At 49.1% G+C, this 13,223-nt stretch overlaps 1 protein-coding gene across 2 annotated transcripts in view; it reads right to left on the bottom strand.

The window, feature by feature from the left end:
* Positions 1-231: 231 nt before the first annotated feature.
* Positions 232-13,223, bottom strand: part of LOC121362826 (gamma-aminobutyric acid receptor subunit beta-4) — a 71,391-nt gene continuing 58,399 nt past the window's right edge. The window contains exons 5-9 of one of the 2 annotated variants that reach the window (XM_041484677.1): positions 10,824-10,906; positions 6,918-7,055; positions 5,291-5,443; positions 2,414-2,658; positions 232-684 (exon numbers count right to left, since the gene is read on the bottom strand). In XM_041484677.1, the coding sequence (XP_041340611.1) occupies positions 307-684; positions 2,414-2,658; positions 5,291-5,443; positions 6,918-7,055; positions 10,824-10,906 (997 nt within the window). In that variant the 3' untranslated portion in view covers positions 232-306. Of the gene's footprint in view, positions 685-2,401; positions 2,659-5,290; positions 5,444-6,917; positions 7,056-10,823; positions 10,907-13,223 lie in introns of both variants that reach the window. The other variant, XM_041484676.1, reaches the window with a different exon arrangement.

A 13,223-nucleotide genomic window follows, 5' to 3' on the forward strand; every position in this document is an offset into this window, starting at 1 on the left:
TTTTGTTTTTTTTTTTTTTTTTACAATGGTGTAAGTCCTTCAGCAGGAAACCAAAATCAAGACAAACACATCCCTCCCTGAAACCAAACCCCCTCCCATACCTTTCTCTCCCTTTACCCCACCCCACACTCCGTGGTTCTACATGTGCTGAAAAGAGAAGAGTAAGCTTAGAATAAATCTAATGAACCATAGGAATAAATGACAATGATAGTAAAGAGTAAAACCCAAACCCAAAAGACCACAACACTCCTGTGTTGTCATTGTCTGAGTGTCTGTCCCTATTATCTCTCTCGGAGGCCGCAGGCATCAATTTACATAGTACAACCAGTAAACAAGGTTGAAGAATCCAAAAGTGATTGGAAAAATGATCCGTGACCACTTGTCAATGGTGCTGACGTCTGTCAGGTCTGGGATTTTGAGCTTCAGCTTGGACGACCGCCGGCGCAGGCGGCAGTTGGCGCGGTTGCGGGCGGCGGCGTGGTGGGTCAGCGGGACGTGGCGGTCCAGGGTCGGGTGGTGGCCAAAGCCATCCCGAGAGGCCAGCGGCTTGCGGAACTGGATTCCTGAGCCTTCGAAGGACATGACAGAGTTTCGAGAGTCGCCCACGCTGCTCATCATGTCCGTGGCCAGCAGCTCGTTGTTCATGTCCAGTGTGCTGAGGAGGATGTTACCGTAAGGGTCAACCTGGAACGGGGAACACAGACACAGACGTACTGGGTTGTGGCATTCACATTCTCTGGAAAAGTCCCTTCGCCCAGGATTTTTCTCCTGGGAAGATGAGAAGCCTCAGAGAAAGGGAAAACAATTCTTATCTCATCTGCTCTCCTCTGGCCAAAGCCATCCCGAGAGGCCAGCGGCTTGCGGAACTGGATTCCTGAGCCTTCGAAGGACATGACAGAGTTTCGAGAGTCGCCCACGCTGCTCATCATGTCCGTGGCCAGCAGCTCGTTGTTCATGTCCAGTGTGCTGAGGAGGATGTTACCGTAAGGGTCAACCTGGAACGGGGAACACAGACACAGACGTACTGGGTTGTGGCATTCACATTCTCTGGAAAAGTCCCTTCGCCCAGGATTTTTCTCCTGGGAAGATGAGAAGCCTCAGAGAAAAGGAAAACAATTCTTATCTCATCTGCTTCTCCTCTGTTTTGCTCCTTTAGAGTGTGTTTGGAGATTGTTTACCCACATTGTTTCATTGGATTCTGGTGTGAGTTGTTTTGACTCTTTGGCCAATTGGGGCCAAGCTGTGTCAAGACTCTGGAAAGAGTCACGAGTTTTTATTATTATCTTTTAATATAAGTATTCTTTCTGTATTCTTTAGTATAGTACAGTATCCTTTAATATAATATAGTATTATAAAGTAATAAGTTAGCCTTCTGAGAACATGGAGTCAGATTCATCATTCCTGGCTTCGTCAGGACATTTCCCAGAAAATACAATACTGGGTGTCCTGTTTACCATTAGGGGTGATTCTGAACAGATTTCTGGGGAGCAATACTGTTGGAAATTATATAACTTATAAAAAATTAACTTTAGTCATGGGTTGGTTTGCCTTTGCCAAAGGGGGGTGGAAATTGAGGTTTCTCTTCAAAAGATTCTGTTCACCCAGGGTTTGAGTCTCACTAGGTGGGGCCTCAGTCAGCAAGAAGAAGATTCCTAGATTCTGAGAGCTTAATATCTACGGGGTGGAAGTAGTCAGAAGACACATAGAAGACAGAGAGACATTAACAGGTATTAAAGCCCTGGCAGGTTCCCAGTCTGGGACAAGATTAATAACATAGCCAAAGAATGAGGACCAAAAATAGCATTGAAGGAATCAATAGCCAAGAGGAGATCAAATACTAAGAATTGTGCAGTGCAGAACCAAAGAATGAGCAATTTCTTGGGGGGGGGGGGGTGTTTAACATGTAAATATGTGAAAATTCTGGTAAAGAATCACATGTGGTTGGAATTACTTCCACTGCACATCCTCACCAGAATAAAGTAATGCCTTTAATACTTAAAAGATGATCTTGGGTAGTTCCTTTTCTTCCCCAGAGTTTGGTGACTATACCCCGATGGGGTCATTTGTGAGCTCTGAACATGCTGCATTTGAGGGTTGTCCTCTGCTGCTGGGAGAGAAGGAGCAGCCACCTGTGCTTGCAGCACATTTTTTACTGGGGAAAGTGTGGTTCTGCCAACACAGGAGGACGAAAAGCCACAGAGGGACTTTTTGCTACACCTGCCCCACGCAAGAGGAGGGCTCTGATGCGACTGGATGAGAATGATCAAGGCAAAAAAATTCCCAGTAATCACCAGACAAGGAAAATTGGGATTCATTTCTCGTGATGAGCACAAAGGCTGCTCTGCAGCTCACCCAGTGGAGAGCCTGAATTCTCCTGCCACAATGAAAGGAGAGGACAAACCTGCTCTCTCACCCTCTTCTCCTCGTAGCGGTGGCGCTCGTTGTTGGCCTTGCTGACGCGCTCGCTCTGCTTCTTCTGCTGCCGGGGCCCTCGCCCGAAGAATATGTAGTTGACAAAAGCATACTCCAGGAGGGCCAGGAACACGAAGACGAAGCAGCCCATGAGATAAACATCAATAGCCTTGACGTAGGGGATCTTGGGGAGAGTCTCCCGCAGGTGGGTGTTGATGGTTGTCATGGTAAGCACCGTGGTGACCCCTGTGAGGAGAGGGCAGGTGCTCTGTTACCCACGTGGGATGGTTTCCTGGAATGCTGTCCTCTGCTTCCACATCCCTCCTTCCAGCTGGACAGCCTCAGGAGGGATGGGAGCAGTGCAAGTGGGAAGGAAGCTGTCGTTATTCTAAGCCCACATGCCCACTATAAATTGCTGCAGAAAATGATCCAGCAGCAAACAGCTGGAGAAAGTGTCAAAGCTGAGCATCACCAGCATGATGGGGATCAGCATCCCTGTTTCTTTAAGTCCCCCTGATCTTCCCTCTTTCTCTCAGTGTGGTAGGAAACATTCAGTTTTGCTCTTTTTTACCCTCTTCTCCTCTCTTTTTTCTCCTTCATGAACTCATCAGGCTTCACTGTGGGCGACTGAATGCCTCAGCATCCTTGGCATCATGAGTTTATAAAACTGCTGTGTCTTTCAAATGCCATGAATTGGAGAAAAAGTGAAGAGATTTCCTTCTCATGGCATTCTCTCTTTTTTGCCTGCCTTGTAGGCTTCTGTCCTTGACCCCATCAGTTCCCACCTTCCTCTCACCAGCTTTACCATTCATTACATCAATTATCGCTTATACACATTCCTCCCATGGTTCTCACACTCTCCTTTTTAGGCCTCCTCACATTTCTTGCATCTTAAATGAGCATTTTGTGAACACTTTTGTCCCCATCTACTCAGTTCCGAAAGCCTGATTCACTATGATTACTCTCACAGCTTCAGTCCTCTTCTTCAGCTTCTTCTCAGACTCCTCCCTTCTCTGGACTGTGCCTCAGACCTGCCTCTTTGACAGCCTTCTGCCAGCTCCAAAAACATGGCAACGAGCCTTCACACTTCTTTTTTGGAGTGGTAACTCTTCCCCTCCAACCCAGTCTTCCTCTGCTTCTCTAGCTGTTCTTACTACCTTGCTGATCTTATTTTCTCCTTTTTCCCTCCTCTTCTCTCTGTTGGCAGCTCTAATAATCTCCATGACCTTAATTTGCTCCTGTGGTTTCAGCCCCACCTCTACAGTGATGGCTCTCTGTGCACCCTGGACCTCTGCTTGCCCTGCTTCCCCTTCACCCTCGCTGTGCTTTGGTGTCATTCCTGATAAAAGACTGAGAGAACTATTAGCCTTCAGTTGGGTAAACAGAAGGGAGATATATTTGTATACACACAATATGGTCTATATTTAGGCAGTAGTCTAAATATACAGAAATCTGAGGCAAGGAAAGGGAGAATAGAATGTTCTCCGTGTCTCCATTAAGAAGTGGACGAATTGCAATGGAGACTTAGGGCAAAGAGGAGCTCTTTGACTGTGCAAGCAGGTAAATCTGGAGATAAATTGACCAGAGGAGGCTGGGGAGTTTCTTTTTTTGGAGCTTTTTATGGATAAGTTAGGTCAAGAACTGTCAGGAATAGTTTAGGGAGAGCTGTTGCAGTTCTGATCTACAATGTTCTTTTTCTGTCTTCTCTTTGAGTCCAGATGTCAGCAGAAACTCAACAGCTGTGTATCTCACCTCCACACTCTTGCTTGTGCTTCCACAATGTCTGCCGTGGTCCTTTTTCTTCTCTCTCTGATTACACTCCTGTCAATGCAACTTACCCTTTTAATTTACCAATTTCTTCTTCTTCCCTCCCTGCTCCAGCCTCTCCAAGCAGGAAAAGCCAAATCACCTCTTTTATACCTTTCTACAACCCACCCCTCCTCTGAGTCTTCTCAAACTCATTCTCCTAGACCTGCTTGAAGCCCCCAGGCTTTGCTGTAAGACCCAGCCTGTACCTGAGCTGCACTGCCTTTCTGAGCCTTGTCCCACTCACAGATCCAGCCTGCTCCTCCTGACCTCTCCTACTGCCCTGGAACTTCCCCTCGTGTTGCACAGCCCCATTCTCATATGCCAGCCATCCCCCTTCTTCTGTTCCTCCTTCCAAACCCTCATCTGCCATCCACCCCCACTGCCCTTCTGTTGCTTAAAAGACCTCATTTCCCCCCCTCTTATAGGAAGACATTCCTATTTAGGGAGCATGTGCCAAAGAAGGACTTGGACTTTAACTGCTGTCCCACATTTGCCTTGGCCATGAAGGGCTTTGTCTGCAGAGAGTGTCTGTATGGGGCCTGAGCTATCAGAAAAACGTGCAATGCCCCTTCCTTTATTTCTTTCATCTTTTAACCATTCCCATACAACCTTTTGCCTGTCCAGCCTCAGCATTAATCACACAACTGGCCACTCCTGGCACACCTGCTGACAAAGAGGGGCCCAGATTTCTCTTCTCAAGAAAACCAGTGCAAACCAGAGTGAAGGAAGTCAGGACATGTCAGGGTCCCACGTTCCTGAGAATCAGTGGCCATCTGCATTTTTGTTTGGAGAGTTTAAACACACACCCAGGACATTTTTGGCAGGACCTTTACTGATTCAATTAAACAGACTCCAGTTTGGGAAGTGCTAATAAACAAAACCAAAACAAAACAAGTAACACTTCTGACTGAAAATTTAAATTTTTTTCAGTAAAAATATTTATGTCCATCTGGGATGACGACTTTGACAGACTTGCTTAATTGCTACCTCATAAAGAAAAGGGACTTTCTTTGTTACAGCAGATCTCCCTCAAGAAAACACCTCCAAAATACAACAAAAATGTCCATACCCAGTGCCACTCGTGCAGCAGAAGCATCATAGTTGATCCAGAAGGAGACCCAGGACAGGATGGTGATGAGGATGGATGGCATGTAGGTCTGCAGGATGAAGTAACCAATGTTCCTCTTAATCCTGAAACTCAGGGATAAGCGCAGATACGAACCTGCCAGTGAGACATCAGAGGAGGATGTGGTGTGAGAGCAGGGCAAGGCTGGATTTGTGCTAAGAGCTTAGGTTAGGAACTGAAATTTTATTTGGACAAAGTTCTCAAGAGGCAGGAACAATGAAAAATCTCCTGTTTTCTGCAGCTGGTTTTGCAGACTGGTCAGTTTTTGCAAGGGGTCCCTTCAGAATTTGCTCAGTTGCCCCAGAGTATTAAGAAGAAAGGAAACTCTGCATAAGTGACATTATTATATCAGCCATCCTGGCAGAATGGCTGTTCAGTGCTGGAATTGCTGTTATGGTGCCAGCCAATATGATGGAGGCTTACACAGGAGATTTTAACCCTATATTTGGGTGCCACGAGATGATTTTACAATGTTTTGTGTGCCAGCTCTGCCTCCAAACAGCAATGAAGATCTGAATCATATTTTTCCCATGCTGTTCTAAAAATGGGTTATGGTCAGACCGGGCAAATTCATATGCAAATAGAGTACTGTTAGTTAATCTGAAGGTCTCTTTTTTATTATTTTCAAGTTGTTGCAACTTCCCACTAATCTTTTAGCAAACCTAATGAGGATAGTGAGGACAATAAGTACTTTTTACAGTCCTTCCACTGGAGCAGGCTAATTTTGACAGGGACAAAGCAGTGCCTCTTTCATTGCTGTGAGACAAAGTCCAAATAATTTCTCCTGCCCACCTCTGTCCCTCAGGCAACACAGGAGCCTGAAATATGGGTGTAATCCTGGCTGGCAGCTAAAGTAACAAGAAAACAGCAGTTTTAAACCATCAAGGATATAGACTGGGAAAAAGGAGGTATTGTTTTCTCACCACCATGTGCCACTTGTATGGCTTGAACACAATATTTTACCAGTCTTTTTTTGACAGGTGTGTGCTGTGCTGTTTTGGCAGTGAACTCCACCTCAGACTAGCAACCAAAATCCAACCCCCTCCAACTTTCCAGCTGGCAGCATCTGAATCGTCCCAGGTATTCTCTGCAAACCTTTTTATTGCCATGTACAGATGGGTTTGCATCATTTCATAGCCCACTTGCTTCTCAATGGATATATTTTCTCCTTACTATTGCACCTACATTAGCTTTGAGACCCAGATGTAAACCACATAAAAAATAAGATGAAGGCTGAGAACCTTCTGAAGAGGTTCTGAGCTCACTCATTATTTTGACTAAGAAATGGGAAAAACTGCAGTGGGAAAAATGATCCTGAAAGTCTTTGAAGAGAAGCAGACATTAAAAAAAAAAAAAAACCCAGAAAAAAACAGAAAAGAAAAAGAAAGAAAAAAATAAAATGAGAGAAAAAAGCAAAACTGTTGGGCGCAGAAGACACTTTTTTATAGAGGAACCCCAAGGTGAAGCCTAGATCCTGAGTTAGTGCCCCAGCATCTGAACCAGAGGGATTCAGACCAACTGACCAGCAGCAGGCTTGCCCTTTCCATGTGTCCCTTCACCGGAGACTCACCAGTGGTGAAGACCACTTCCCTGCTGACCAGCCTCTGCTCGATGATGGTGAACTGGGGCAGCTCCAGCACCTCCATCCCCGTGACAGCAGAGTCATTCCCTTGCCAGAAGAAGACAATGTCATCCACCGTGTAACCATCTGCAGGGAGGAAGGAGCACACAGGGAGAGCTGAGCTGACAGGCTGGACCAGAGGACAACTCCATTTGCACTAAGATGATCTGGAAAAGGATCCAAAAGAAAGCCCACACCAAGCCTAGCCGCTCCCTGCTGATGTACTTTACTTCTTCAGCTCAGCTTGGCAATACAGTCCCCAGGAGAGGAGGAAAAACTGGCCAGGACTCCCACTTCTGGCTAGAATTCAGAGCAAAGGTGAGGCATCCAGCCTTGACTTGCACAATGTGATCTCCATGGCTGACATGACAGGGACTTGGGCACCAGGAGCCTCTGTCAAATGCACCAAACACAGCATTTTGCTTTTTAAAAACTGCCTCCTTTTACCAGGAGGGGGAGACCACACAGTACAGAGTGGTGGGACTGGGCAAACAGGGCAGCTCGGTATTAAAAATTCCCAGAGAGGAGAAGATCTGTAGCAGCAGTTGAAAAGAAGTTGGAAGATCAGAGCACCTCCCTTTTCTAAGTGCTCTCAGTCAAAATTCAGATCCAAGAAGTGAACAGAGTCTCTGAGGCTGGGGGCTGTTTTATCAAGTGCTGGCTGAGAAGAGCAGTAATGAGAGAGGAGAGGAAGGGGAGCCAGTCTCAAATATTCATCCCTTACATTTCAGGGCCATGGGTTTGCTAACTCATCCAAGCTTCTTGCTTTAACCCCAAAATATACGCGGCAGGCAGGGCTGCAGGGGCTGGAAATGTGACCCCCAAGTGCTCTGGACTCGTGGGGGATGAGGGCTTGGGGATGAAACCCCTCACCCACCAGTGCCTGTCCACAGCCCTGCCCTGTCCTTGGGGCAATGACACATCACAGCTTGAAAATCAGATCTCTGTATGTTTTGAAGCCCTTTGGCTGTAGCTGCACGAGGGTGGTCTCAGATTCAGTAAAGCTTCCTGGGGGCAGTAAGAAATGGCCAGGCTTTGGTGCAGCTCGGGGCAAGGCTGCCTTCAGAGCGTGAGCCCCACGTGTGCGCACAGACAGCTCGTGCTCAGCACCTGCACTGCAGCACAGCAGCCTGCCTTAGCCACCCACCCTGGCAGCACAGGCCATGCCAGGCTCACAGCCACTCTGCAGAGTGCCACCACACCCAGCACCTGGCATCAGGGCAACGAGGGGCTGTTGAATGCAGCACCGAGGAGAAATTCTTCTTTGGGGGCTAAGGGTTACCCCAGATCAGAGGTGAGCCTTCGAGGACAGTGTGATCCTGAAGCTGCTGAGTGGATAAAGGGCTCAGCAGTCCGCTCTGATCTCACAGCTGACCCTGCTTTGAGCTGCAGGCTGGACTAGAGACACCCCGAGGTGTCCTCCCAAATGGAATTATTTGATGAGTGTGCAGTCTCCAAGCCCACATCCTGCGCTCTCACTCATTACTGCGCTTATTCATGGGTGCCAAAATACAAACCCAATCTTCCAAATGCCATGCCACATCTGCTTCTGATGGAAATCGGCTAAGCCAGGGCTCCTCCTCCTCCCCCAGCTGGCATGTTCCTGCTCCCAGAGTGGCAAACCCTCACACCTTCAAGCCCCCAGGGTTTCAGGACCCTTGGTTATCCTGCTCACACTCCAGCTCTGTGCACAGCACCTGTTTTGCATCACTCAGCCCCAGGATGGAACCAGCAGGAAACACCTAAATCCCCTCCACTCCTGCTGATTCCAACCCCCTCCCAGCTCAGAAACACTGTGCATGATTCATGTGGGAATTCGTCTGGCTCAGACCCTCAGGCTCCTGTGGTTGTTCCCAATTTCTCCAGGAGGTTCCCGAGCCCTCTCCCCGCAGAGTTCCCCCTCTGCAGAGGTGAGGCCAGCCTGGAAACAATTCACCTCTGCACCTCCTTTGCAGTAAACAAACCACACCGAGCTATTGAGGTTTCTCACTCACTGCACAACATCTGCTCCAGCCCTTGAACCACTTTTCAGCATCTTCCCTCAACCTCTTCCGATTTCTCAGCTTCCTCCCTAAATTTTGGAACCCAAACACAGACAGAGCCCGTTTCCCCATCTCAGTGACATGTTCAGAGGCCAATCAATGCGGAGCTCTGACTCACGGCTCCCCAGGTTTATATAACAGGGCTCGCTCCAGCCCTTCCTGCCAGAGGCACAGAACCTCCGGCCTCCCTCAGCTCTCCGTGTGGCTCCAGCCCTGGGGATGGCCCTGCAGTCCTGCACACAGGCCCAGAGCTCACAGAACTCGGCTGTGTTCAAAGCCCTTCCGGATGGATTCCGATTGGGAAGGATTCAAATGCGCAGCGAGCGAAGCCCCGCACGCTGCTATCTTCATCATCCACAAATTTAACAGCAGTGACTTCAAATTTACTTCCTGATCAGCAATGAAAATGTCAAATTGCAGTAACTAATTTTAGGAGATCTCACAGTTAACTAGCTCTATTCCATTTATTCTATGACCTGCTGGTGTTGGGTACCAATTTTTGTATTTTAATTTTTTTATTATGGCATTATGCAATATGAAATCGAGCATGTTTTTCATGAAGCCATTTTTAAAAAGTGTTTCTAAAGGGAAAGGTTGCTTGGTCTAAAAATAAATGCTTCACTTTGATTTCTAGCTTTAAAGAGAAAACCAAATTTCCATTTTACTTCTAAAAAGTAAACGAACTTTCACAAAGATAAGTCATTTCCATCTGAAATATCGAAAAGTATTGATGTGACGTCTTAAAATGTCAGATTAGCAGTCTGTTTGCAGCCTGCCTCATCAGGTTTTTGTTGGATCCTGGCATGCAGATAGGCAGGGTATACGTGGTTAGGGTTATTTTTGGGGTGGAGGGATGGGATCAACAGGCAGTGCTTATCTCCTACAGGTAAGAGCTCTGAGCTGCTTCCCAAACCCAGCATCCCTGCATCAGAAAAGGGCTTTTTCTCTGAGGTTTGGGTCGGTGGTTTTTTTAAAGTACATTGTTTTTATAATCCAGCCCTGAAAGGACTGATGTTCCAGAGTCAAGGGGAAACAAAGAAAATGGAGCCCTGCAGATTGCAAATGTGCAAGTGTGTAAAAGACAAAAGCTCTGAGGGAGGAAACAATCGGATCTCCTCATCTCGGCCTGGGTCTCAGGAATATTGTGAGGAAATGTAGCTTTGATGAACAAATTGGCTTGACATGACCCATTAAGAACAAAATCACAACACGGGGAACTGTGGGTAATTCCCTGCCTTCTGTTCGCTTGGTTCTACTGTAAATGGTTCCCAAACTGCTGAGGAGTGGCAGAAATGACATTCTGGCACTCGTGCCTGCAGCAGGACCTCATTTCCATCCCCTGACCCTGCACGGGTAGGATGGGGAGGGCAGCGCCCAGCCAAGGTGCTGTGGGAGCCCCAGGAGCTCTGCTGCCCCTCAGCCCTGGAGGGAGCCTGCCGTGCATTTTTATCAGGGAGAGCTGCACCTCCTCTGCCAGCACAGCTGGAAGAGGATTTCCATGGGCGTCCAGGGAGCATCCAGGCAGGGATGAGGGCTTGGGTGCCACCTCCCACACGGAATGAAGCCAGCCATGAGCGAGGACAGCTTCCCATGGCTTCCTTGAGGCTAAGGGACACTTCCCCCACCTTCCTGGGACTGATTTTAATGCCCAGCCTGCTGCCAGAGCCCCGTTTTCCTGGGAATTTCCCCCATGGGTGAGCAGCCCGGCGCTGTGGCAGCCCTGGGAGGCATCCCCAGGAGCGGGGAGCTGTGGCCGGGGCGGGTGGCATCAGGTGGCACCGCGTGGCAGGGGATGTGCCCGAGGCATACGCACAGCTCTCGATCTCCAGCGTGCAGTTCTGCTGGTCCAGCGGGTACCTCCGCAGGTCCATCATGCAGGCGGCCGTGGTGGTGATCCTGAAAGGGGAAGAGGGACAAAAATGAAATAAAATAATAATAATAATAAAAAAAAATCTGTTGTGTCTGCTTTTTTCTTACCAAAAAAAAAAAAAAAAAAGAATAAAAGGAGAAATGAAAGGCATAAGTGAAAGTCAGGCAGCATTTGGGGCCGCTGTTTCCCTGGAAACCAGGGAGATCCGGGGTGGGAGGTGTGCAGGGGGGGCTGCTGCGGCTCACCCCCAATGGCACGGCACAAACCCTCCGTGACTCACGTCAGCAAGGCAGCATCCCTGTTAACGGGGTGGGGAGGGGTCTGTGTGCCCGCTCTGCCTCTCCCTGGAGAGAGACAAAGAGCCCGGGAGCAGGCACAGCTCCGGCTTGGGGGGGAAGAGGGGAGGCTGCCGGCGTGGATCGGGGAGACAGCCGTGTCCGTGAGGCTGGGCATGGGCTGGCTCCATCGCCCAGCAGTGACCTATTGCTGACCGCATTATCACCCCCCCTCCCTCACAAGCTGCCCCAAACCCCCTAATGACAGCCCCCCTTCCCCGTGCCCCTCCGTCGTGCCCACTTTGGCACTGCCAAACCCCAAACCCCAAAGCCCAAAGGGCTCCGGCAGAGCCCTCCCGCTCCACGGCCCCGCTAACGGAGGCACCCGCGCACAAATCATTGCGTGGTCATCAAAGACACTTGGGGGATGTGTGCGGGTGTGTGTGCATCCCCCCAAAAACAAATATGGGGAGAGGATGAGGGTGGGTGCTGCTTTGGGGTGTTGGAGCATGGGGAGGACACAGAGCAGCGCGGTGCCTGCGCTGAGGTTCAGCTGAGGATGCCAGGAGGGTCTGTGTGTGCTGTACAGGAATATTGTACGTCTCTGGGATGCGGGATTTTGGGGTGGCATAGATGAGGGCATGAGAGGCAGGGACAGAGTTAACTCCCCAGCATGGCAACAGCGCCCTGGAGTTAACAGGCTGCCCCTGTTTCTCAGATCTATTGCTCCCCTCACCCTTTGATGCAGTCTTCCCGTGCGATGGATGTGTGCAGAGAGGGGGGAGAGATTGCTGCATTCTCCCCCTATTTTTTCAATTAACCATCTGGAAGGCATTAATCAAGCTACACATTTTTTACTATGTAGGCATAACCAGTGAACTGTTAACTAGAAAGCTTTATCTTCTGAGCCCTGTGGCCTGGGAGAGAGAAAAGAGAGGGAAAAAAAGAAAAACAAGAAAGCAGGGAGGATGAGATGGCGAACCAGTGAAAGAGAAGGGAAAAAAAATTAAAAAAAAAAAAGAAAAAGCAAAAAACATCAATGGTAGAAAAAGAGACCAGAAAGGGGGAGAATATGGGTGAAGCTGGACATAAAATTGGAAATGGGGAGGAGGGGGGAAGAAGGGAGGGTAGAAGAAGGTGGAAGAGGGCTGCCCCAGTGGGGGTATCGGGGCAGGGGCTGTGGCAGAGCAGGCTGGCAGCCCCGCAGAGCTGCTGGCTCTTTAAGAAATCTCGTGTGCTAAATTTATCTTCTCTGCTGTCTGTGAAGTCTGTTTGTAGGAGATGAAGCCTTGAGGAGAGCCTTTGCCACTGCCTGCCGTGCTATAAATAGATCCGAAGAGACGAAGGGAATTTATATATATCCTCACTGGGTCTAGATACAACACTGCAACTGCCCTCTCTCCGAGCAGGGGGCCCGGGCGAGCTCTTAACCCTTTCATCTGTAATGCACTTGGGGTGGAGGAGAAAGCTCTGAGGGGGGAAAAGGACAACAGGACAGGAACCACTTAAAAAATTACCACTGCAGCCTTGCCCTTGCGTGGATTGCTTTCACAGCCTCCCGGCTGGGCAGCTCTAGGAGGGCAGCTGGGAGCACAATGCCTGTCCCACCCTAATCCTGCTGCTGTGCTGGGGTAACTGGGCATTGTGGTGGTGGGGGCAAACCAAAAGGGGAGCTGCAACCTTGGCAGGAAAGCCCAAGGTGGAGAGTCCACGGTGGCCGGGCGCAGGGACCAAGGAGCGGGATGAGTCATCCCCCTGTGCTGCGCACAGCATCCACTCCCTGGATTATGCTGCACCCCTGGGAAATCGTGGCCACAAATGCGCTTCCCTGTTTTCCCTAAAGTGTGAGATGCAAAAAATGTATTAAATGAAAATTTTCCACCCCATTTGTGGAGCCCCGCGGGCTAAAACCTTTGCACAGTGTCCATCCCAAAATTGCAGCCTGGCTGGCTGGCTTGGCTGCAGAAAGGACATGCAGGCTGCTCTGCTCACACAGGGACCCTCTCGCCAGGATTTGCTTATCACCTGCAGTGCTGGTTGGAAATGCAGAGCGTGACACAGTGAGAGA

Source organism: Pyrgilauda ruficollis, unplaced genomic scaffold (assembly GCF_017590135.1).
Source record: "Pyrgilauda ruficollis isolate IOZ18807 unplaced genomic scaffold, ASM1759013v1 scaffold67, whole genome shotgun sequence".
NCBI classification, from domain to species: Eukaryota; Metazoa; Chordata; class Aves; order Passeriformes; family Passeridae; genus Pyrgilauda; species Pyrgilauda ruficollis.